The sequence below is a fragment of the Oculina patagonica genome, chromosome 13 (assembly GCF_052425735.1).
Source record: "Oculina patagonica isolate OP01 chromosome 13, crgOcupat, whole genome shotgun sequence".
NCBI lineage: Eukaryota > Metazoa > Cnidaria > Anthozoa > Scleractinia > Oculinidae > Oculina > Oculina patagonica.
In genome coordinates, this window is record NC_135770.1 from 20,311,970 (window position 1) to 20,339,409 (window position 27,440).

The 27,440-nt window shown below is 37.9% G+C and overlaps 1 protein-coding gene and 1 non-coding gene across 2 annotated transcripts; one reads left to right on the plus strand and one right to left on the minus strand.

Moving 5' to 3' along the window:
• The first annotated feature begins 1,551 nt into the window (after nucleotides 1-1,551).
• Nucleotides 1,552-27,433, plus strand: LOC144634384 (uncharacterized). Its single transcript, XM_078493336.1, has 14 exons — nucleotides 1,552-1,639; nucleotides 2,519-2,890; nucleotides 3,996-4,313; nucleotides 5,815-6,117; nucleotides 6,537-6,869; nucleotides 21,108-21,300; nucleotides 21,858-22,066; nucleotides 22,469-22,653; nucleotides 22,967-23,053; nucleotides 23,365-23,583; nucleotides 24,084-24,298; nucleotides 24,924-24,964; nucleotides 25,335-25,431; nucleotides 26,031-27,433. The coding sequence occupies exons 1-14, from the start codon at nucleotides 1,561-1,563 to the stop codon at nucleotides 26,224-26,226; spliced, it is 2,847 nt and encodes a 948-aa protein (XP_078349462.1). The 5' UTR covers nucleotides 1,552-1,560; the 3' UTR covers nucleotides 26,227-27,433.
• Trnas-aga (transfer RNA serine (anticodon AGA)) lies at nucleotides 5,015-5,087 on the minus strand. Its single transcript has one exon. It is a non-coding gene; the product is annotated as a tRNA-Ser (tRNA).
• Nucleotides 27,434-27,440: the final 7 nt, after the last annotated feature.

The following is a 27,440-nucleotide window of genomic DNA, read 5'->3' on the forward strand; positions in this document are numbered from 1 at the left end:
CGTCACTGTAAAATTATAACCTATGCCGATGATACAGTGATTTTTACATCTTCAAGTGAATTCGATACGTTACAAAGTAACCTTTCCCAAGACTTGGACAATCTCTCCACCTGGTTTCAGGTTTCGTGATAATGAACTTATCTTTAATCTCAAGAAGGGAAAAACCGAGGTGATGCTTTTTGGTACCGGTAAACGCCTAAATCTATTTCATGGAAATCTAATCAAGCTCTCAGTTAATGGTTCTTTCATCAATACCTCGGCAAGTTATAAGTACCTTGGCGTACATCTCGACCCAACTCTTAACTTTGAAACGCATTTTTGCAAAATTTACAAGAAGGCAGCAGGAAGAGTCAACCTCCTACGGCGTATCCGTTCCAACGTTGATGCTTTCAGTGCCCAACGAATCTACCAAACGATGATTATGCCAATATTTACGTATTGTGGCTACAATAGTCTTGGCTGGTCAGAATCCCGTAAACGCATGATTCGCTCTATTGAGAACCGAAGCTTGGAAATCATTTCCCCAAAGTGCAGTCTGCGAAGTTGTGATCTTCGAATTTTAACAATTAACAACTTTTTACAAAAGAGAGCATGCTCTTTTGTTTTTGATTGTTTTAATGGAACTGTGTGTTCTCCGTTTAAAAATTACTTTGAACGATTACATCATAACGCCAACACTAGAAACAACGGGAAAACAGCAAAACTGCCCAAAGTCAAACTTGATTTTGCGCGCCGTAGTTTTTATTTTATAGGTGCCTCGATTTTTAATTCTTTACCTTTGAATTTAAGAAACATTAATTGTAGACTTTTATTTAGGAAAGCGTTGGACGATTTTTACTTGTAATATTTTATTGTATTTTTTTTAAGGTTTTTAACTTAGTGCATGATCCGCTTTTTATACAATTTTCATCATATATTATATATTTAGTAATTTTAGTATTTTAAATTTTTAATTTTTAATTAGCAGGACCCCGTTGATAACAGTACGCAAGTACTGAAGGGCTATCCTGGATAAACATTCGATTATTATTATTATTATTATTATTATTATTATTATTATTATTATTATAGCTTGGTCAGGAATGATATTTCTAGCTATTTGCTCTGGATTTATTTAGCACTTCAATAATGTCAACAGAAGTGACGATAACAGCATCTTTCCTGTTTAATGAAATATTTTTCCACTGAGTCAAGTGAACATAAATTAGATTTGAAAAAATATTAAAGGTGGAAGAGTAATTTCTAGCATTCGTTAGAAGTGTAAGTTAGCGCCTAGATTCTCTATATCTTGTATTGTCTTTTAGTCTTAATTACGTCATAACCTTGTCTTCTTTATTTGTACCCAGCGATAATAGTGCCAGCTGATTCCCCTTGTTTGCTCAGCAAATTACGACTTAGTAATGCCGTATGCTCTAATTTATTATGTACTTCAAAAGCGCCAGCCTTCTGACAAAAGCACTGTTTTAAGATAATAGCTTTCTTCAATTAGTTTTGGTGCTTATCTCCGACGTATATTTTGCTGAGTTGCTACAGGAAATTGATTTTCCTCTCATTTTAACGATGGCTCGCGTTGGAAAGATTCTATTGCTGTCTTTGATGTGGATATTTTATTTCATTTTCAAGGAAGTTGCTTGCAAAGGTAGGTCAAAGGTAGAAGTACACCAATCTGATTTTGAGAACCTCATACAGGGCTTTTATAAAAAAAGATGAAAACATACAGTCCAGGTTGACAGGTGTCGAACAACAACAAAAGTCCAAACCTGACATTCTGATTTTAAATTTTGATTTTTTTTGTATGTGTAATAATCAGTGAGACTATTAGTTTTAGGTTTTGTCTCAGTTCTTTTTTTACAAACATTTTTCTTCTATCATGACTACTTTTGCCAAGTTATAAAAAGCGCGAATACTGTTTCCATAGGAGCAACTAACATTAGTTAAGACGCTGAATCATAAGGATTTAAGTCAAAGTTAGTCGAACCGTTCTTTAATTCGTTCCTTTATTCGTTCGTTCGTTCAATTCAGTCGTAAGCACTATTTCTTCAAAAATAAAATTTATGTAATAAAGTTGTGTTATTGCAGCTGAATATGGTCATGTAGGAAAAAACAAAAGTTACTTAATGGATTGTAAACATTCAAAGGTGTGACGTGCATCAATCAATCAATCAATCAATCAACCAAACAATCAAGCACATTAAGACCTTGGCAAAAGACTTCTGTGAACAAAAATATTTGACTTGATATATTTCCGGCGACTAAAATGGCAATGAAACCAAATTTCACACAGTGAGGGGTTTTTACGTCTTTAACATTGAGGAATTGTCAGGTAAGTAAGTAAGTAAATAACTTTTTTTTCCAGGGTAGCTCATTCAGCAACGAGGCTGGTATCCAAAGTAGTCCTGAGACAATAAAATTATGTAAAAATTATGTACAATATAAAAACGTTAAAAACTGTTTTAAGTAAAATAAACATACCTCATCAAAATCTAAAACTTTTTTAAAACACCTTTTTTGTTTTTAGAATGCTTTACACATACCGTTCACCTCAATGGCAGCGGTGGAAAATTTAACAACCCAGACTATCCTAACGTGACATCATCAAGAGTCAACTATACTTGGGTTATTTCTGTCCCTGATGGGTATCAAGTTCAGTTAACTGTACACATCCCGGCCATTCGGAATGGTGTTTCATTTTTCATGACGATTCGCGATGGGATGCTTTCAAAAAGCCGCCATATTGGTTATTTCTGGGGTGGTACAAACGGTTATGGAGTAGAGCCTTGGTCGGTGTTGTCCTCTGGAAGAGGTCTCTGGGTGAACGTTAACGAGTGCAGAGTCAACAATCAAGCCTTCCTAGGACATTTCTCCTTCAAAGCAGTAAAGGAAAACGAAAGTAAGTCATTAACGAAAGCATTTTAAAAGAACTAGCTTGGGTTGATCAATTACGTATACGTCAAAACCCAGCAAATAATTATAATGCGCCGAAAAAGCATATGCTGAACTACCTTGATTTCGGTTATTTTCTTTATAGTCAGAAGATTGGGCCGTCCCATATCCAGTTTGCTCGTTTATGTACTTATGCTGGGGGAAGAGGGACACTAAAAGAATTAGGGCAAGAACAAAGTTAAGAGTGAATTTCGGTAGGAATTAAAGAAAATCCCAAAAATGTGGACATGCAACTAAGGTAAAAGAAACTTCATAAGTACTGCTCCAGGGTTTCATTTTCATTTTTGTTGGCCCATGAATCTTTTAAATGAACGTCGGAGAAATTACAATTTACGATTATCATTCTAGCGAGTGTTGCTTGGGATCTAGCAGATGTTTTCGTTCATGCACTGAAACAACTGCTAGATCCCACGCATCCGAAATCGTCACCCAAAAGAAACAGTGACTGAACTGTCAATTTATCAATCAATCAATCACTTTATTTGCCACTTTTTACGGCTTTTACTTTAACACAACTATTTTCAACAAATGCTATCTGGTAGCGTTAAACTATTAACCCTCGGACGTACAAGCAAATTCATACACCCACCGTGGAACAATGCCGGGTGGTGGTTGGGCGGTTGAATGGAACCTCTCCCCAGCGTTTTCGTTCTTTTTACTCCCAGCAAAACTTTTTTGCACTGAGTAGAAAGCCTATTTTTTGTTGGCTGTGACGTCATATGACATCATTAGAGCCGTGATCTTATTTCCGCCATTTTGGATTTCAGCATTTGTTTAAAAAGTCGGAAAATAACAGAAATTGAAATGCAATGAAAAAAAAGATTTACAGCTATTGATGCTAAGCCTGTCGTCTGTGTAACGTGAAGCTGGTAAGTGAAATCTGAGCTTCTGGTAGTAAGCTATTTACGGATTTATGAATTAGATACTTACCACTTGCTTCTACAACACTTATGGCTGTCCTTCCTTTGTCTAGATTTTCTTGAACACTTAACACAGAAAGACAGCAGATTGTTCTATTATTTTCTAATGCATAACATCTATAATTTTGGCAGCACGGTGCATGCCTGGATGGACCCAGTATGGCCGCGATTGTTTGCTGATATCGTCAGAAATCACTCATGACTCAATCGCGGACCCTAAAGAAAGTTGCAGGAAACTTGGAGCTAAAGTACTTCAAATTGAAAATAACTTCTGCAGACTACAATTCTCCATATATCAAACAGCGGTGTTAATTAAATTTGCACTGAGAGACCTACTCGCGTGGGATAAAAAGGAGCCACTGGAAAATTGCACATTCTTACAGAACATGTATATGAGTGGTATAGTGTATTCCCGATGCCAGAAGAGGATTTACTTCGCATGTGTTCAAGGTAGGGCAGTTGGGCCTGAGGAGGTGTATGTTGTATGCTATTATGCAGGGAAATTTAGCTGAATAGCTATTTTCTCCCTGGGGCATAATTCGATGAAACTGTCGGTTTGATTTTTTAATTTAAGATAGTTCTTATTTCGAATACAGATATTTTAATTAGTTTTTAATAATTAGTTTTTTGATTGATAATTCGTTTCTTATAATATATATTATTTATATCGTAGGTTTTTTATTGCATATCGTAGTTTTTTTTAATAATTGTAAATAGGAGGGCCACAGGTTTATTAGCTTTATAGCTATTAAGTGCTACCCTCTATAAATAAAGACACTACTACCACTACTACTACTACTACTACTACTACTACTACTACTACTACTACTACTACTACTACTACTACTACTACTACTACTACTACTACTACTACTACTACTACTACTACTACTACTACTACTACTACTACTACTACTACTACTACTACTACTACTACTACTACTACTGCTACTGCTACTGCTACTGCTACTGCTACAAACTGCTACTGCTACTGCTACTGCTACTGCTACTGCTACTGCTACTGCTACTGCTACTACCACCTATGCGATGGCATTCTGATGAAACGTCTCCAATTTTGATAGCATTTAGTGTGTAACTGATTTAGTGCATGATGACTTTAGCATTAAATGGAAACTCGGAAAAACATTCCGAGCTCCAGATGGGATTTGAACCCACGACCTTCCGTGATCTAGTCGGATGCTCTACCACTGAGCTACTGGAAACTCTGTGGTGAACAAGGTCGAATTGTGGGTATTGACTAGAACCGCATCACGCAGTCACACAGTCAAATAAGGACAGGCACATGACTCATAACTGCATCGCGCAGTCACATTAAAGCATACCTGAGATGCCACCATCGGAATTTTTTTCCGAGTTTCCATTTAATGCTAAAGTCATCATGCTTTATTTCTTCGAAAGACTCATTTGGAGGTTGGATGGTTGCATCTCAGGTATGCTTTAATATGCGCGAGCTCACATCCATAAGTTACCACGTCTCAAAGGGGTTGCCCCGATGGCGTAGTGGATATCACGTTCGGGGAGACATAGGTTCGAATCCTGCTCGGGACACGAATTTCTCTTTCATTTCAGAGACGTTTGTTGAAAGCCTTCTGTAATTTATTTGGTTATTTTTTTTTTTCCTTGTTTGAGCAAACGAGTGACAGAAAAAGCGAACGAACTAAAGAATGGAAGCACGAAAGGATGGTTATCGAACCGGATTTTAGTACAAAGAGACGAGATTTACATTTTTTAAAGCATGTGTAACCTTCACCTTCGCATTTAAACCATCTGATTGCCCCACCATCTCAGATATAAGTATTCTTGCAGGCCTGTTACGACTCTGGTCGCCCTGTACAAAAAATATAACGTGTAGATTGTGATAACGACATCTATCCCCATCCACCTCAAGCTGCGGTTTTTGCGTAATTTTGTCCTCTTCATTCCCCGTTAGGTACGATAAACAACTACGTGTCACCTGTTGTATCACAAGTGTATTCAAACTGTAGCAGTGTCGGAATGATATGGGAGTTGCCTCCTGTGGAAGTGGTTTGTGCAGGAAAGCTCTATTATGTCTTGGAGATAAAGTCTTCAGAGGCGGGCCGGGCATATAAGGAGAAAATTCAGATTGAGTTAAGCGCTTTCGGATTGTCTCTTGAGAGAAACAAAAGCTACTCAATTCATATAACTGCTTTTGATTTGAACGGGAAACCTGTCGAGTCACCATGGCAACAAAACTTTACTGTTATCCCTTCAGGTATGAAATAGTTAAAACCTTACCCTAAGAGAAAGCGATTGCAATGTGTTATTGAATACCAGATTGCCAAGTTAATGATAACTTGTGGTATTTAAAACCACTGCAAGTTTTAGTCATTTGCTAACATGTCTGTTTTAGCATTGTTTTTCATTTACAGATATTTATACTGTATAACTGTTTAGGTGTAAGAATTCTTAAAAGCGCATTTTAGCAAATGTACATGGAATTTTCACAATACAATTTTGATTTTGTTAACGGTTTAAGCCTGGTAGCACCGACTGGGTTTAAAGGACTACTATCACCTGGACGGCCTCCTCTCGCGGATATGGAGCAACGAAATTATTCTGTAGTCGAAGAAACTTGTTCCGGGTAATCTGTGAATGATATTTCTTAAAATATCCGTTTTCCATATTCTCCAGCCGTGCCAGACCCACCAGAAATCACCAACGTCATTCTAGACCTGGACTCAAGCATCGCTACAATTTATTGGAAAAATTTTGACGACCATGGATGTAATATTTTTTATAACAACATATATTCAAGGATCGTCAATGAAGGAAACAACAGTGAACGATGGAGTAGAAGAAGGTTTCAACCGTACTACATGCAACGCGTTCAGTGGTACCAGTTGCAAGTACAGTTGGATAGGATGTATGAGGTTATTGTGACTGCTGAAAACTCTGAAGGGGAAAGCTCCAAGGAACTCGTCATTCCGACGATCATAGGCAATATCACTAAAGAGCCTGAGATACGTAAGTTTACGTGTACAGAGTCCAGTAACATTTCGTAGCATACACAGAATTCACAAGTGACCAGCTCTCAGTTTGCTTGATAGCTCAGTTGGTTAGAGCGCTGCACTAGTATCGCAGAGGTCATGGGTTCGATTCCCGCTAAGCCTGAATTTTTCTCAGGCTTGCTTTTCTCAACTGCTTAAGTTGAGTGCATTACTGCGATGATCTTTCATTTGCTTAAAATGTTAATCCGCAGTACAAAGATATGAATTTTATATATTCATTTCATATATATAGATTACTTCATAGAAAGTGCGCCGTACGGATTTATATTCACGAGTTGAAAAACTTTGGAAAACGAACGAGTGAGCGTAGCGAACGAGTGAGTTTTCCAAAGTTTTGCAACGAGTGAATATAAATCCGTACAAAGCACTTTCTATGCTGTAATTTGTTTATTATATATATAACGAGAATTTAACCATTGAACACTTTACGCCGATTTTTCCAGTTTACAACTGAGTTTATAACCTTTGACATACAACAGCTGCAGTTAACGGCGCGAGAAAACAAAGCTGCAAATGCACATAGCTTTACAAGCGAATTCGCTATTTCAATAATGAACACGTAAAAAAGAAAAATTACTGGCGACAAACTCTCCTAGACAAAAACTTTATTTAAATAAACACACTGCGTTACATTTACGTTAAAAACTTCGTATCGTATCGACGAAACTTTTTTTTTTTTTTTCCACATATTTATTGCCATTGTTTTGCAAACAGAAATTTTACAATTTTACAGACTTATATACAAATTTGCGGTGCATATATACCAATGACACCGTTACAATATACCTATGTACTATCTTATCTATTTACCATTATCTTACTCGTAAGAACTTATGATTTAGCTATTATTACTTATATATAAATGCCATCTAGTCTGAAATTTGCTCTGCATATTATTTTACTGCTATATACTTCTCAGTTCTATATTTTAGATCAACTAGTTCTTTAAATACATCAATATTTGGGATTTTTGAATGTTTCCGACTCAACCAGATATGCAATTTTGCTAGAATTAAAAAATAATTCAACAAATCACTTTTTTCTATTTTCCCAATGAACACGTCTTTTAGCGTAAGTTCCTCCTGTTGGCCTGTTAATACAAACCAGAAATTTTTAAAGTGTTCCCAAAAGAGATGTGTCAAAGAGCAGTGGTAGAATAAATGATATACTGTTTCTGACTCATTTTTACAAAATGTACAAGTATCATTTGGAACATAACCGATTTTTGCTAACCGCGTATTAGTGAATGTAATATCATTTAACAGTTTAAATTGAAAACTTCTAACAAAGGTTTCCGATAAAATAGACTTTAAATTAAGAAAAGCCTTTGACACAGTTGTATCATCTAATCCAAAATCTTCTTTAAGTTTATTAAAACCCCTCGATACCGTTGCCCTTTTTGAGAGTAGCAGTTCATAGAATTGCTTACTTTTACAAGTTACTGGGTCAAGTAGCTTTTCATTAAAATGAAATGTTAGTGAATCTATTTCACTTTCATTTCCATCTAAGGCTTTTAAGTGGTTGGGAATTGCACATCGAATCCCTGACCACGTTAAAAAATTTGTGTGTCTCAACCCTTCATTTTTTGCCCTATTATATGATTCCACGTTATCCTTATTAAATTGCATCTGATTGGTTAGAATGATTCCAGCTTTAACGTAATTGTCAAAATATATACTCTTACCATCTATTTTAATTAGCTTATTGTTCCAGATTATACGTTCAGATATAAGAGGCCTGGTAGAGGAATCATTTCTAAAATCAGCCCACCATTGGAGAAATTCGCTATAGAAAGGGCATTGAAAGTTGTAATCGTTAACATCATAATTACATCTCAATAGAAAAGTGCCACCGTAACTGTCAAGCATTTGATTAATATAAGCTTTCCATGGTGCAGAGCCCTCAGAAAATATTCTACCAAGCCAGGCTAATCTTAAAGATTTAATTGAAGTTTCTACATCTATCAGCCTTAGCCCTCCAAATTTAATGTCATTAATTGTTGCTGCTCGTGCTATTTTGTCAGGCCCATTCCATAGGAAGTTATATATAATAGTGTTAATCTGCTTGATGAAATCTTGTGGAGTTGGGAGAACTGAGAATACATATATCATCTTCGAAAGCAAAAAGGATTTAATTATTGTAACTTTTCCAAGCAGTGAAAGACCTCTGCAACGCCATAACCGCGTGTGCAACTTAATATCTTTTAGTTTTTCATAAAAGTTTTTCTGCAATTGTTCAGTTTCGTTATATGTAAAAACTATTCCACGTGCCTTCACTGTATTTACCCATTTAAGTCCCAAAGGTGCCGCTGTATTATTTCGACAAGAGCCAATCCACATAGCTTCAGTTTTGGTATAATTGACCTTTAAACCCGAACAAGTTTCAAATTGATATAGCAAATGAAAGGTACGTTGTACAGAATCAAGATTTGGCACAAACACAGTGAGGTCGTCAGCATATTGTACGAATTTAAATTCCTCTCGCCCTATTTTATGTCCTTGAATTTCTGTTTAACTTCGAATCGCAGTAGCTAAAATTTCAGCTGCAATAATAAAGAGATATGGTGATAATGGGTCGCCCTGCCTGACTCCTCTCTGTACTTTGAAGTAAGATGTGCACATCCCATTATTTATCACACAGCTAGATATATTTTTATAAAATGTTTCTACCCATCCTTTAAAACTAGGTCCAAAACCAAACACGTCTAAGCACTTTAACATGAATTCCCAATCGATGCTATCAAATGCCTTTTCGAAGTCAATAAAAAGTAATATACCTGGTATATTTTGCTTCTTTGTATAGTCCATAATATCTATAATTGATCTTGCTGCTTCGCCAATGAACCTACCCTTTACATAACCGGTCTGATTACAGTGAATTATTTCCGGTAGGACTTTAATAACTCTAGCTGCAATTACTTTAGATGTAATTTTCGCGTCTACATTAGTCAATGATATTGGTCTCCAGTTTTCAAGATAGTTTCTTTCTTTTCCTTTCTTTTCAATAAGTGTTATAACAGCTTGTTTCTGTGAGTGATACATTTCCTTTTTGTAAAAAGCCTCATTAAATTAATCAACCATAAATTTGCCTAATAAAGGCCAGAATGCTTTATAAAATTCTATTGGAATTCCATCGTTTCCGGGCGTTTTACCCGTGTGAAAAGAGCCTAATATATTTTCGCATTCCTGAAGAGTTATCTCTCCCTCACAATTTGTGCTTAATTCCTCGGAGAGTCTTTTTAAATTTGGATTTTGAAAAAAGAAATTAGCTTCATCACCGTTTAGATTAACTTTTTGTTTACTATAGAGCTTTCTATAAAAGCATTTTTCAGCGTTGAGTATTTCGAAAGGATCAGTTGAGATGGACCCACTGACAAACAGTTTACGTATATGCTTCTTAACATTATTACGCTTTTCTAAATTTAAAAAATATTTAGTATTTTTCTCACCATGTTCGTGCCACCTTGCTCTGGAGCGAATGATAATTCCCTCTACTTTTTCGTCATATAATGCTTCTAACTCACTTTTAAGTTTTTCAGTTTCTAGTCTAGTTGTTTCGCAAGGGTTTTCCTGAAATTTTCTTAGCATGTCTTGATGCCTGGCGTTAAGTTCTTCCTCCCTTCTCTGTCGGTCTTTTGACAGCTGCTTTGAATAAATAATTGAGCTAGTTTTGATTTTAAATTTAAGCCAGTCCCATTTTGCTCGCTTGTCTGACAGATCTCTTGCATCTTCCAGCCAATTGGGTAATTCTTTACTTATCATCTCAACATAATCAGGCCTGGCCAGCAGGGAAGTGTTTAGTTTCCAGAAACCTGGTCCCCGTTGACTATCTTTAATATCTTCTAGTTCTAATATTATGGACGAGTGGTCAGTTTTTATTGAAGCTTGAATATCAACATGCGTAACTAAGTCATTTAACTTGTCTGAAATTAACCAGTAGTCAAGTCTGCAAAAGATGAAAGGGTGGCTTTTGCTCCATGTGAAGCTACAAGTGTTCGGATTTTTAATACGCCATATATCATGAAGACTAAATTCACTTTGAATGTTTTCTATTGAATTGATCACATGTTGGCGTGGAATTAGTATTCCACCCTTTTTGTCTAAGGTTGGATTTAAAGGACAGTTGAAATCTCCGCCTATGATGATATTGTCATCACTGTCAGGATCCATTTCTCGCAATGTTGCCGACAGATTTTGATAAAATCGAACTGCCTCTGCATCTTTATTTGGACCATAAAGATTTACTAATAAATAATTTTTGTCTTTTATTCTCACCTTAAGTACTATCGACCTGCCACTGGACTTTAGAAACTCATGTTGAATTACAATGTCCAGACCGCTCTTAATTAATACAGCAACACCTCTGGCGTTCGAGCTCCCGTTAGTCCATGAGCCAATTCGTGAAAAGTGGCTGGAAATGCAGTTTCGTAGCACCCCTAACCGAACAAAGTTTCCTTGGTACCAAATTAAAGCTAAGGGCCTAGAGTTTTATATTCAACTTGTTTCCAGCCGGGAAAATGGAGCTTAAGGGAGAAAATGAGGTGTTTTTACAGGGGGGTGGGTGGGGATAAGTTTGAAACATCAAGGTCGGTATATTTTAACAAGGTCATATCTTTCACCACATTACACCAGCCTTTTTTCATCTTGGAGTGATTAAACAAACAATTACACTTTTTAATTTCAGATGCTTTTTGATTATTTAATGGTCACCATCGATACGGTTGCTAAGACATATTGAAATTGAAACAACAACACTTAAAATCCTGAGGTTTTAGAATAGAAGTTTAATGGTCGCGCTTTTAATAAAAGCTATTACGGCGCAATGAAGGTTTAATTAGAAGCAATGAATAACCTAAAATACTCTCCGAGTTAAGAATTTCGTAAGTAGCAAATACTTTCTTGCATCTTGACTAATTTAGTACCTTAGCAACCATTTGTTTACATACAGACCTTTCAATAGCTGGGAAGTAAAACTGGTACGATCGGCGAAATGTAGTCGTATTTGATATTTTCTGACAGCGAAACTAAAACGTTTTTGTAACAAATTGCGCATTTAAAAGTCAAACGAGAGCATCATATGCAGAAATCATTTTTTTTATTGGTGACAATCGAGAAAAGTAATCTGTTATAATTTATTATATCAATTATAAACAGAGAGAGAGAGAGAGAAAAAAGATTCCCTTAGTTCCGAATATTTTTCTTTATATATATTATTCTGTATCTGTGGCTTCCTTTTCTGGAACATTTGCACGTGCCAGATTGGTAATAATTAGTCCACATATTGTTATGCAATTATGAAGTGAGGTTTTTCGCGCTTATATTTGAATAGGATAATACGATTAATACAGCATCAATCGTTCTGGTCCGAATATCGTCACATTGAGTGCGGGTTTCGTTTCATCGGTTTCGAGTGCCTTTACTGTTTAGAAACTTGAATATCTGGTTCTCGCAATGTAGCCGCATGAACCAATTTGTCTGTTGCGTAGTGGTTCTACTATTGAGTGCAATTATGACTGAACTAAATATTCCACAAAGAAAACGTGGTCGATCAGACAGTGCAAGTAAGCCAAATTGGAGTAAATGCCTTTGCCACGTCAGAAATGATAATAGAAAATTGTGTTTTTTCTCCGAAAAAACATGGAGAACATTTGAATTCTGTGCAAATCAGAGGCAAGATGAAGTCTTAAGAGTAATGGAAGGATGTTGGAGCGAAGAGCCTAAAGGAGGATATCACAAGAAGTGTTATCAAGCATACACAAATAAGGCCCACGTGGCAAGAGCAGCGAGAAAAAAACCGGCAGCAGATGAGAAAGTGATCGATGAGCCTGTGAAAAAGCGCGTCTGTCGATCTAGTATCTCGGTGACAAATCCTGAAAAATGTGCCATTTGCCAAAAAGATAAGTTTCAACGTTCTCGAGGATCTAAAACAAGAGAGACTCTTTGCCAGGGTATCAGTGAACAAGCCATCACATCACTCCGTAAAGCAGCAAGAATACGAAGCGATGATCGGATGCTAATCGCCATCCAAGCTAGAAACATCAAGTACCACCGTAGCTGCTAATAGAGAATATGCCTTACGTCACGAAGCAATAGCTAAACTGGAAAGAGAAGAATCTGAACTGGACGAAGATTGTGATGATGAGTACAGCAAGGCGTTTGAGGCAATGAAAGAGTTTGTTAACGATGAAGTTTTTGAGGGTTTGAAAGTTGTCACTATGTCCGATTTGCTTCAACGATACCTCGAGATGCTATCCTGTCATGGTGTTGATAATGCAGGTCATAGATCGTCAAAACTTAAAAGCAGACTTAAAAATTGTTTTTCTGACAGACTAACATTTCATCAACCTTTATGTCAAAATCATTCAGAACTTGTTTTCAGTTCTGACATTAAGAATGGGGAACTAGTCGAAGCGTTGCTTAAATCGTCATACAGCAGGTTTGAACGTGACTTTGGTGGGCACTGTGATGCAACACCTGTTGGCAGTGTTAGCAAGCCAAGCTCGCACTCTACAACCGAGCCTTTGCACGTGTATCAGACAGCAATGCTCATACGAGGTCTTTTGGGTGACGTGAAGTCTTCAATGCCATGGCCTCCCACGCCCGACGATGTAGGTGCTCATAACATCGAAATCCCAGACCTTCTGTACAATCTGCTTGCCTGGATCCTGTGTCTCAAACTAGACTATTGTACTGAGAAAGCGACGGAGGTTCCCGAGAACATTCAGCGAATCATTTTCTCCATTAGTCAGGACTTGATTCACTGCGCTAGCCATGGGAGAATCAAGACGCCAAAACACGTCACACTACCCATTGCAGTGAAAAGCTTAACTGGGAGTGCAGAAGTCATCACACTTCTAAACAGGCTTGGCCATGGACTCTCTTATTCTCAGGTGGAGGAAATAGAGACAGCATTAGCTGAGCAAGAGGCACAGAGGGAAAGAGATGGAGTCGTCCTTCCAAGCGTGTGTGAACCAAATGTTCCTGCGATTTTTTGCTGGGACAAGAACGACATACAAGAAGAAACATTATCAGGTGCAGTATAAATAATATTTATGGTAATTATAGATGAACTTGACGAAGTAATAGGCTAAAAAATACCATGCGAAATGCCGTATTTATTTCATAAAAGTACAAAAGTAACATATTCTTCCAATCGGAACATTAGTGTTTACGTCCACAAAGACGCGCAGTTTGTTTCACCCAGGTCTTACATGTAGGAACATATATTCCTGGTCAGATTGTTGTGGTAAATTACTAAATACTCTCATATTAATACTTTGCAACTCTTCTTAATACAGGGAAAGGGACAACACACTGCACAAACGGAATAGTGATACAGCGCAAACCTCTTACCTGCGCTCCACCTCCAGTCAAACTTGAGAGCAGGCCTCGAACAAAACAGCGATCAGTCCAAAGCCTGACCGCAGGGGTGTTATCATATCATCCAACCCGTCGAGAGGGACCAGCTTCAAATTCTGCCATTGATGTAAAACAAGTCACAGAGTCTTGCCCAGATGATTACAGATCACCAAAGTCGAAAGATCTCGCGTGGATGATTTGCCGACAAAATTTTCGGGATTCCCTGTCTGAAGTATCTGAAGATGACGTGTCGCAAGTCGTACCCTCGTGGAGTGCATTTAACACGATGCTCCAGAAAGAAAATGCGCCCAGAGAAAGCTCAGTTGGTTATTGCCAAATAATCGACGGAAGTCCAACCGAACTAGGCACAGTTTACACTGTCCTTGAAAAGTCTCTTCAGATGGCAAATCAGCTACACCAGCAAGACGCAATTGTTGTCTTTGACCAAGCAATATATGCTAAAGCTTTGGAGATTATTTGGAAAAACCAGGAGAGGTTCCAGCGCATTGTTCTGAGGCTGGGCGCATTTCACACCATATGCGCGTTCAGTGCCGCCATTGGCAAGCGATTTGATAACGCCGGGTTGTCAGACATATTGGTGGAGAGTGGCATTGTTGGCGCAGGTTCTGTCAATGGTGTGATAAAAGGAAAGCATTACAACCGTTTCATACGCGTTCATAAGGTATTTCACACCTAGCTACATGGTTAATATAATTTAACCACACAATTTTATATATTTTTATAATATATTTCATGATCAAATAAAGTAACTAGTAAAGAACACAGCATCTTTGCTGACTGCTGAGCCTGTTCAACAACAACTTTTGTTTCAGGATCAAGTCTCATTAGGTAATACTATTACATAATATTTATACTCCTTCTAAATTTTGACGTTTTAGATCGTATTTGAAGCAATGCACCGCATCCAGTGGCAGAGGTTTAAAAAATGGCTAGATGATGGGTCGGGAAACGAGATAAATGAAGCGATTGTAATTGAAGCAATTGGAGATGTCCGGAAGGAACTATGTCCATCAACGGTTGAAGGTCTTTTACATCTTGCTGACTTCAAGAAGATTTGCAGTTTGTACGAAAGATACTGTAGAGAAGATAACGGTCCTATGAAGCTCTTTTGGAACAGTTATCTGGAGATGGTTGCTTTGCTCATGAATTTTATCCGGGCAACAAGAGAGGGAAACTGGGTACTTCACCTAAACTGCATCAAAGACATGCTTCCCTGGTTTTTTGCATACAATCATACAAATTACTCACGTTACTTGCCGGTCTATTTGATGCACATGATCCACCTAAAGGAGACACACCCAGAAGCTTATTATTTACTTTCAAATGGGGAGCTTGGAGTGCAACAAACTGATCGACACGGCTTTTCCCAAGTGCCTGTAGATCAGACCATTGAGCAGACATTGAATAGAAACACCAAAACCAAAGGTGGAATCATTGGTTTTAGTTTAAAACAAGGTGCTGTTCAACGTTGGCTACTCACCGCCTATTCTCGTGCCGTTTTTGTAGACAAATGCCGGGACATGGCAGGAACGAGAAACGATGGAAGTACAGCGCACAAAGAAAGTAGCAAAACACGTATGAAAAGGGACGAGGAAGATGTAACAAAAGTTGTTGAGGCAATAAATGGTTTTAAAGATCCTTTTGAGACCTCAGAAGAATTAGTTAGCCTCAGTTCAGGGTGCGTGGCAGATGAAATTATCACAAAGGATCTTATGGAAGCAAAAGAGAGAGGAAAGGCAGCCCTTAGATCGTTCGTTCGTGACAGGCTTGCAGCAGGATCTACTGGATTCTACGACACCCTCCCCAAACTTAAGTTGAAAACATTTACAAATACAGCGAAATCAAAGGCCGTGAAGACATCAAACAGGGAGGTCATTCTCAAGGCAGACAGAAACCTTTTCGCCAGACTTCTTGTAATTGGTCAGACTCCAGATGAGAATCGAAAGGTGGACATCAGAGACTTGCTTGCACACGAACTAGGCCCGCTACCGTGGTCTTTAGCGGCACTTGATGGGTCACTGGCAAAAACAAACAAAGCCGTTTTGTCTAAGCTGTTGGAAGAGAATGTTCCAGTGTTGCCCGCTTTACCTCTTCTACATGTGCCATCATTGACGCCATGGCTGTGATTCAGGCAATGACAAGTGTACCAGACCAATTCAGTACATTAGCTGAAAGAGTGTTTGATAGAATTGTTTCACTAGCAGGAAGCGATGCAACAAGAATTGACTTTGTCGGGGATCAATACCCTGTAATTTCAATCAAAAATGCTGAAAGAAGCAGGCGCAGTCGGGATGGGCAGATTGTTGTGGAGATTAGAAGCTCTCAGAAACGTTGCCCACGACAGTGGAAGAAATTTCTAAGTAGTGGGAAGAACAAGACTTGCCTGCTTCAATTTCTCGCCTTCATGCACTGACTGGCTGCGATTCTGTCAGTGCCTTTTCCGGCAAAGGAAAAACAAAAGCTTTTAGGCTTGTTAGAGAGAACAAACAACTGCGAAAACTCATTCTTCCCCTTGGCCACAATGTACCTGTGAGGGATGAAGATGCAGCAGATGTTGAAGAATTTGTGTGCTGTATGTATGGAAAGGCAGGGAAAGATGTCAATGAAGTCAGATATCACTTATTTTGCAAAATGAAGAATATACAGTCCCACCACCTTCCATCAACAAAGGCAGCCCGCGAAAAACATATACAGCGCGCAAACTTGCAGGCTTATATTTGGAGGAATGCTTTAGAGGCAAACCCTGCAGTCCACAGTCCAGTTGGTAACCGATGGTTGCTGAAGGGCCAGGAACTGATCATTGACTGGACAAACCGACCTCCTGAAGCAGTAATGGAGCTTGTTTGTTGTGGGTGCAAGGGGCAGTGTAGGAGCCAGCGCTGTTCCTGTGTGAGAGGTGGCATGCCTTGCAGCGATGCATGTCTTTGCGAAGACAGCAGCTGCACCAACAGGCCAAGCATGGAGGACATCGACGGAGATGACAGTGATCCGGAAGAATTCTGACTTTGTGTTAGTTAGTAAAGGTGTCGTTTTGTTTGAATAGGAATCTGTTAATGGTTTCTTCACATGTTAATCATTTCTTTATTATTATTCTTTACGCCAATTGTATTTTAACGGTCTTGTCACTCTCAAGATCGATGCTTTTTATAGCAAAGAACTGCATTTTATTCTAACCAATGTTTTTTCAACATATTTATTTTATAACTGCTGTAATTGCTGAAAATTACCGTGTGCGTACTGCACAGCTGTTAAAAGGTCTGCATGTAAACAAATGGTTGCTAAGGTGCTTAATATCTCCAAATGCTAGAAAATATTAACTTATATATTGCGAAATTATCGGAGAGTAGTTTAACTTGTACATTGCTTCTGTTTATAAGTCTTTATTGCAATATCACAGCTTTAATTTATTAAACTGACAAACATCTGGAGTTTCCTTGTAACTTAAATAGGCCCTAGCAACCATCTCCGTGGCAACAGCTAATTGGCTAAATAGCACCTTATATAAAAGAGTACTACTGATTGTTTGGATTAAAAATATATGATAAAAGTTGACACTGGCTAAAATATTTACAGGACGTTTCGGCTACTGCTGTAGCCTTCTTAAGCAATATGTAAATTTAAAACGGCGTCCCTGGTGTTATAGGAATAAAAAATGCAGAAAAAAATATTTTAGCCAGTGTCAACTTTTATCATATATTTTTAATCTTATCATGCCTGGCTACAAACCAGATATTTTTATACTGATTGTTTAATCCCTCCAAATTTAATGAAGGATGATGTAATGTGGTTATAGATATCAAGTTTGTAATAAAACACCGATCTGATGTATCAAATTTATCCCCACCTACCCCTCCTTAAAGACACCTCATTTTCTCCGTTAAGCTCCATTTTCGCAGCTGGAAACAAGTTGAATATTAAACACTAGGCCCTGAGCTTTAATTTGATACCAAGGAAACTTTGTTCGGTTGGGGGTGCTACGGAAATGGATTTTTGAGGTCCTGGCTCATGGACTACGTGGGAGAAAATGATTTCAGAGCCCCATTCTTTTTTCCATTTACACTCATCATTTTCCGTTGAATGCGTTTCTTGAAGAAAGATAAGATCTGCTTTTTGTTTTCTACACCAGGTGAAAATAGCCCTACGTTTTCGAAAGTTGCTGAGGCCCCTCACATTAAGAGATAGCAGTTTCAGACTATCGGGTTTGATCTTAGAATTTGCCATTTGTCATTTGCCTAGGAAATGTTTTTCCCCTGAGAGATGTCATTGTTGAAGTTTTCAAAAAATTAGCATGTCTGAGCAATTGATAAGTTCGCAATTGGCAAAATATGTGGACTTTTGCAGACACGAAACAAAAACAGTACAACAAACACACACACAAACATGAAAACGAAAGCGTACTCACCGCAGCTCTGCCTGCCAGGTATCCGGTACACTTTCGCCGAGATCTCTAGCCAATTTCGCCGATAGTTTAAGTTAAGCTAAGTTAACTAAAGGTTAAAGAAATTTTGAATAAATAATTGTCATCACGGTCTTGTAATAGAGTAATGTCTTGACAATGTCTTCTACACTTTCGGTAAATAGAATGACTTTAAGTTTCCTGCACTTTCTTCCTTGTACAAGATTTTGGCGGGAACACTCCAAGGTATAAATGCGAACTGTACTCCAGGCTTTGCTTTGATGTTTGGAAGAAAGTCTTTCCTCAACTTCGATCGTTCGTCGCGTACAGTTTTCGAGACATCATCCGATATGAAAATTCCTGCTTCTTTATACTTGTTATCCTTTAACTTGCTTGCCGCTTGCTTGAGAAGAAATACCTTGTCGGTGTACCTGAGAAGGTACACATGTATCGGTCTTGGCTTCGGCGTGTCGTTCTCAGAAGGATTTCGTTTAATGCTGGTTCTGTGTGCCCTCATCACTTCAATTCTCCTTTCAAAATTCATGTGGTTTTGAAAGAGTTCAACCTCAATAAATTCTTCCATCGAGGTATAATCTTTCTGACTGCCTTCTTGAATGCCCCAGATGACCACGTTGTTTCTTTTGGAGCGGTTTTCTAGGTCGTCAATCTTCTCCTTCAGAACTTCAACCTCCGTCTTATCCGCTTTCAGCAGTAAATTAGACTTAGACTCCTGGATTTGCAGGTCTGTTTCCTGAAAGCTTTTTTTCAAGTCTTCCACGTCCTTGTTAATTGTGCTTTGCGCCTTCTCCAGCTTGTCAAGCTTGTTTAACATTTCGGTCTTCGCTGTAATAAGCACGTCCATCTTTGCAAGAATGTCGTCCAGTTTGACAGAGTCGGCCGTCATTTCCAATTTTCGCGTTCTAGACCTTGTTGGTATACTCATAAATAGATTAATATAAAAAAAGCTGCAACATCTGCGATTAATTGCGGGAAAATAACAAAAATGGCAGAGAGCTCGGAGGAAACGTCCTATCCACGTGGAGTCATGCGCACTCCCCCCGTATCGACGAAACTTCGCCACAAGCGAATGAACTACTGGCGAGTCAACTGGCGAATTGTGAACAAATTGTGACAACACAAGGAGTTGGTTAATTAAACAATAATTACGACGTAAATCCAAATTAAAAATGCGATTTACTTAACCAAGACGATCCCAAAAGTGCCTGAATATTCTTAGAATGTCCGCGGATGTGTTGTAAGTTCCGATGAAAGTCTTGTCTTCGCTTGCACTTATCGATACTTCGCCTTCGCCTGTCTTCACTCCGCCTTTGAAGGATGATTTTTATCGCTGCTGTATTCTTCATGTTTTGCTTAGCGTGTTTCTGTTGGCTTGCATTTCCATTAAGTTCTTAACAGGCAAACTTTTGTAAAGGAAGAAAACGTGTAACCATGTTTTCAAAACATAAACTGCCGTCGAGAGCAAACTTGTCGCTCGCTTTCTCAACCTCGTTGGAAACCATTTGAATTCTCGCGCTTTGATTGGTTGAGTCGTACTACTCTAGGCGCTGATTGGTTATATTTTTCACATGTGAAGAAAGCTATACGCGAAGCTGATTGGACGTATCGCTTTTTTCACATGTGAAATATAGCAAATATAGAATTCTATTTGCAAGGTTTATTGCTTAAAATTCTCGCTATATATATAATAAACACAGAATTCTAACGATGTTTAACAATAAGAGGAACATTATAAGCTTTATCCAAAGGTAAAATACGGTGTTTGAGAGCTTATGATTTTTTCAGACACGCAGAAACTGCATGTATAGTTTTTTCAACCAAATTTCTCTAGCTGAATAACATTCGTCCGCATGGAAAATACCACTGATGGTTCGCGTGTTTGACTCTTGTTCACGCACTGGTCGGGCTCATTGTACGGCATGTGTAGTAGCATTGGGCAAGGCAATTTTTTTGTCACAGTGCTTCTCTACAAGGAACCTCCGAGTATAAACGGGTACAGACAAACTGATAAAGAAACCTGAAATACTGGTGCTGGAGGTTCCTTTCGAAAGGACTAGCATGTCATCTAGAAGGGATTGGCAATACTCCTTGTTTGCTTCATTCATGCTACAGAAACCGGCGTTTAGCGAGGAAACCGATAAGTCATTTGCCATTCGGCCTCTAATCCTTACTATCTTTCATCTGCATAAACATGAATACCTTTATCGTTGATGGACCCTTTATCGAGAAGGGAAAAGTTACAAGTTAAATTACATTAATTAGCCACTTCTGCTATGCGGCCACATCAGCATTTATAAATGCTTGATTTTGATGTCAGGGATAACTGTTTTGGCGGACGAACAGAAATCGCTTTTTGGGACATCACAGTCACGTGATTTATTCCCTTTGCTCCTCATTGCAGCTGTTCTTGTTACAACGTCGCCAGGACCCCACTCGGAAAATTCAATTGCCCAGGAATCCATTTCCAGTTCTTCCACTGTTTTGCTAACAACACTGGTGGTGTTAGCATCCGTCGTCGTTGTTATAGTTATTGCAGTGTTAATGGTCAAGAAAAGACGTTTACTCGAATTTGGTGTACGCGTCCGTCAAAGAAGGTAATACACTATTCATTATGGCGGTAGGCCAGATATTCGTTCCTAATTTGTAGGGATTTGAGGACATTTGTCAGTGCTAACAATTTTATATAGGTAATATTTGGAGGGGGTATACCAGGAAAGAAAAAATAAATAACTTAATAGATAATTGACTTAATAGGTAATTGAGCAAGCTTGGTATTCGAGAATGAAAAACATTTGGACTTCGATTCACTTTCTGTGTACAGCTTGTTTATTTGTTTTAAAACATTGTATCAAAGGAAAACATGAATAAAGAGAGAAAACATTCACACATCACTTACATTACGTAAAGTAGGTATGTTTGCTCTTAATTATAACATTATTAAAGAATAATAAATTTACACATTAGTACAATAAGTGAAAAAGGAATAAAAAATACGTGTTGGTTTCCAAGGAATAACATAAAGCGAATAGAATGCATGTAGATCACTTATCAAGAGTACTTTAAATATTTCAAACTCAGTAGGTAAGTAGCTGGAATCGCTATAAAGTTGATGGGCATTAAATGCTTGTGGTGCTGTCGTTTTACATTCTAGAAAAGATGCTTGTCTAGTTGACCAGTGGGAAATTCTCCCAGATGAAATCACGTGCTTAGAGAAAATTGGACATGGTCAGTTTGGTGAGGTGCACATAGCGGAAATGAAATCACGTGACTCCCCACGCGAAACAAAAGTACGTTCAAAAAGCCAGGGGAAGGAGAAACTGCAAAGGCCGAAAATAACTGTCGCTCTTAAAATGTTGTGTGGTAAGTGCAAAATGTCACTTAAATGTAAAATGGAACAATTTGAAGGTGCACCTGGATCAACGCAACTCACAGAGTGGAATCAAAGCATTAAGACACAAATGAGATTCTAGTCAATTTGATGGTACCGAGTAACCAAAGAATACTAAATCTGTTGGTTTTCTTTGAATTGCTGTGTTTCCGCGTTTCTGTCAAATTAAAAAGTATAGCAATGCCGTGTTGTTACCATGAAGTAGCAAATTACCTCCAGCAATCTTACTAACAGACTTAAGTGGGCGAAACTAAAACTAAACATTTAAGAAAGAAATAATGACGTTACTTAATAACCAGTTAAGTAGACCAGTTATAGTGTTGGGTGTAAGGTGACTTTTGATATTAATTTCCATCTTTGGTATTGACTTGAAGAGGAAGCAGACAATGAACAAAAGAAAGAATTCCTGAAGGAAATTCAACTGATGAAGGAAGTTGGATCTCACCGAAACATAGTGAACATGTTGGGCTGTTGTACATCTGTTGAGCCCATGTATCTTGTGGTGGAATATCTCGCAAACGGAGACCTGCTGAACTATTTGAGGAAAAGAAGAAATCAGGTTTGTTTGAAATAAATTTTATATAAGAAGTAATGAAGGTATTTCCAACTCACCCTTGGTCGTTTTATTCACGGTATGTCTTCTATCAACTGTCCCCCGTCTCACTCAGTCTAGAACCAGAAAGCTGCCCTCAAATTTAATTGCCAAAATCCAAACATTAGTAATACCTGAGAATCTCAGCCCAGAGAGCCCTTTTAATCCCTAGAGTTTCAGCTCATGTTTAAAGCACCTTTATTTGCATTCTACAGCCGAATCAAAATTTTTACATAACATATCCGTATTACGTTCTAGTGTTTTGTGATAGTTTTTGCAGGTTACCAACTCTACACTGGAGGTTCAAAAGAAGACACACTGCTCTCAGTATTGTGACAATCTCGGCGAGGATGCGACGTTATCTCAGGTATGATCCACTAATTTGTTGTTTTTATTGGATAAGAAAGCATGGTGGCGTGTGAAGTATAATATTTTACTTTGAAATCGTTCAGTACACGATACCTCGCTCTTGAATAAATGGGCATTTCTAGAAAAGCTAGGAGATGAACTAGAGGTTATTAAACCTGATTTAAGCTAGCATTACATCCTAGACAGAGAAATACTTCCGATTACCTTAGTTGTGCTAATTTACTTGCACCGTCGATCCGCCAAGCGTCCTCTATCGCAGATTTACTAGGGTATCAATTATATAGGCGTCTTTACTACTCATTGTTATAGAAAGCATCCAACAAGCAGCCGTCCCCAGAACCAATAACAAAATGTTTCCAACGAAGTTCTGAAATGGAGAAAGATATGATCGAGATGAAAGATGTTCAGCTAACCGTGAGTTACAACAGTGAAGTAAGCGGTGCCTGCGATAGTGGCAAAGGAGAAGAGCACAACGGCTTTGCAACAACTGATCTTCTGTCCTTCTCATGGCAAATAGCAAAAGGCATGGTATGTTATTTCATGCTCGTTATTCCATATTTCAAAGGTAGTAATTCACATAGAAGTTACAGAAAAAATGGACAATTAAGAGAAAGCAGGAATGTGAAATCCTTTAAACAAACCTATCTTATATTATAGACTTGCTTTTTTAATCCTAAGGTAGTTTAACTTTCTTAATACATAATTACACCTAAATGCTTGTCACAGTTAGTAGTGAATGACAGAAGGTAAAAGAATATCTAAGGGAAAACGTGTAGGGATTTCTATGTTTGATAAATTTAGGCAATATTCCCTAGTTGTGATCTGGTTGTTCGGTTCTCTTCATGACCGCTGAACAGTGTGTCGACATAACACAAATATGTGCCAAAAATGTTCATCATGATGTCAAATACCTTTTTCTGAGAGTGAAGCAGCACCCTGGGAAAATAATGTTCCTCCCTTGTGACATTAATTAAATTTATTTATTTGTTAAGGATAAATGTAATGTTTCCACTTAACACGTTTAACAGGAATACCTGTCAGGTAAAGGCTTCGTCCATCGTGACCTGGCTGCTCGTAACATTCTCGTTGGAGATAACAAGGAAGTAAAAGTGGCAGATTTTGGTCTCAGTCGTCACGTGTACGAAGAGAAAGTGTACCACTGCAGTAAACAGAAAAAGCTGCCCATCAAATGGATGGCGCCTGAAGCCATTTATGACCAAGTGTTTACCTCACAGAGTGATGTGTGAGTGAAAATCACAACATTGAAATTTATCCCTTCACAGAAATCGTTAGGGAATAACCTTTACGATGATTCAGGGTATTGCAGATTTCACTTCCCCGCTTGCAGAGTTGGGAAATACAAATTTAGATTCAAGCCATTATAGTCAACTAGATTATTCAAAGGTTTATGATTTTTTTTTAATTTGCTTTTGACATAGCAATATTGTCCTTCAAAAGCAACTTCTTTTTGTGGTATACGTCAGTTGGTTACATTTCACGAGTATAAAAAAGTAAAGAAATTGAAAACAAAGAAACAGAATATTACAGACAATTTAATTTTGCATTGAGTTAGATCTTTTCGTTTTCAAATTTTACTACATTCTGGTGTGAACTAGAATTTGAGTACAATGATCAATGAGTTTGCCAAAGCAGAAGGGTTTCTCAAGAGTCCCTTCCCAGGACGAAATGTTGTGTCAGACTTGCCACGAATCATGTTTTCACAAGTAAACGATAACATCGCGTCCGCTAAAATAAGGAATGTCTAGTGACGAAACTAAATAGGATAGCTTACTGGCGATGCACGCAGCCAGTCCATTAAATGCTGACCAGGCACACAAACTTATACAATTTTTGCTTTTGTTCTTTAGGTGGGCATACGGAATACTTTTGTGGGAAATAGTAACTTTCGGTATGTATACCTGCGGAAATGACTGCAGCATACTGCAGCATGCCGGCACACATTTGCAGTAATAGAACAAAAATCCTGACGTTTCAATAAACAATTTCGTTTTTTCACAGAAGGTAATAGTTTTTTAATTAATCAGTGAGCTCGACGTGCAAATATACCAACGAATTGTGTCGTGACTTATTGAAAACTTATTACGCTTGGAATTGGAAAAGCTCAATGTTTGCATACAAACAAGTTTAACAAGGTTTGGTCAAATGTCCATGTCCTTCTCACAAATGAAAGGTGAATGTAAAACAAGGGAGACCTAATAAGGGAATTTTAAGCACGAGTTCAAAGTCGTACGGTAACTATTTCTTCGTTTTGATTTAAGGTGGCACTCCTTACCCGACTGTCACCAACGCTGAACTTTACAAACTTCTCAGACAAGGATATCGTATGAAAAAGCCAAGTTTCTGCTCCGATGAGATGTAAGTTTTCAATAAGAATGATACTTCGCAATAGCATTCTCAAAATCTCAAAATTTCCTGATAAAAAAGAAAAATTCTACGTGGGAAAAAGCATGTTTTGTTACAAAAATTAATTTAGTACGATAAAAATCGTTTATATTATATTTGTACATGATATGGCTTACAGTGTCGTATGAGTTCGCACATCCCTCTACCAGCACTTTGACATGCTATAGTTACATCGTCTGTCTACAAACAAAATGGCTTACCATATAGCGCTAACTCTGGTGTTCATCGCACAACGTTATAAGGAGTATTGCCACCTCTTCTTGGTGGAATGTTAGGCCTAATCGCACGTCTCCCCTATTCTTTTGTCTCGCTGCCCCACCAATTGCCGATTCTTCTCCTCCTGAGCTTAGTGGATAGATGCACTGTAGGAATACATTGTTTTACCCAAGAACGCAAACTAATCATTAGGCCACATGTGCGCCTCCCAAATGCCAGTACAGATTGCAATTTGTAGCAGAACTGCCCTGAACTCGTACACCGAATCGTTGGTCATTTGCAATTGAGTCCCATTTGTTTGTTTATTTTATTTTTTGTTTGTTTTGTGATTCAAGGTACCAGATGATGGAGACATGTTGGAATGACAGACCCACAGAAAGACCAACTTTTAGCCAGCTTCGTCAGAGCTTGGAGCTGATGTTACAGAAAGACGTTCCTTATTTGGAGCTATCGCAGATTAATAAGGAATCTATGAATTACTACAGTATTCCGGTAGAAACTAGTAGTGTGGAGTTAGATGACATGGAATAAGTGTAGCATGACATTGAGCGAGAAAACTTAAGTGCAATGCGGAACGATGTTGTTAGAAAATAGAATGTTAGAATGTGTTCATAAGGAAAATGCCATGTGTAGAATACAGTTCTTATTTCTCCTGACGGTTTCCTTTGTTGCACAAAATCAGTATACGTACGTATAACGTGTTCGTCCAGCAAGCCTGTCAAAACGGTATCTGTGTTCAGGACAACCAGTGATGATATATAATGGCATTTTCAGGTATTTCGCATGGATGCAAATAAAAGAAATGTTGTTTATAGTGGTCATGCACTTAGCTTCATATCTCTTCGAGATAGCTAGTATACAGGCATGCCACTGAAACAAAGGAAACAAATATTATTATTGTTTTGTTTTGAGGTAGCAATAAAAAATCGTTTAAAATCTTTTCTATAAATAAGATAAACTGAGGGAGGCAAACCTCTAATGTATTATAAAACTGTTTGTATAATAGACGTATTGAAGCCAAGAAAATCACGTTCCCTTGTACAGCTTGAGCTCAAAATTCTGTTGCCATTATGATTTATATATTGATATTCTCTCGAGAAAAGTTATCTATAGTGAGGTGAGATCAGTTCATGACAAGAATTATTAAAATTGTAAAAACAAAAAACAGAGGACATAAGATCTTAAATAGACTAAAATTGCTTAGCGCACTAGTATTGCTTGGGAACACGTGATCACCGGTCCCAAGACTGAGATAGGAACTCCAATTTCAAACTACATCTTTACTTTGCAGCTTCACTTCGTAAGGCATATAAATGGAAATCAATACAAATAAACTCGAACATTAGCAAAGTTATAAATTTGTTTTTCACTGCTTGTTTCCAAGGTCTTCCAAAGTGAAAAATTCGTTCAATGATGAGTTAAAGAACACTTTTTGACTGAATATTGTCAATCATAATGATGTTGCTAAAGGAAACATAAACGGGCTCTGAAACAACAAAAACACATAGATCAAACAAGACGTGCCGACATATGAAGTGAATACTCCTTATAAAGGGCATTTAGGACAGGAGTATTTCCACGACAAGTCGACAATAGTGGCAAGAAAACATAATAAAAGTGAATTGAAGGCCCAATATAACGTGAATAACGTTCGAGGGACAGCAAACGTTCATACATTTGAGCAATTTGCGTGGTATGCTAGATCGACTTGAGGAGTGATCCATGTTTCTGAGCAAGCAATAATA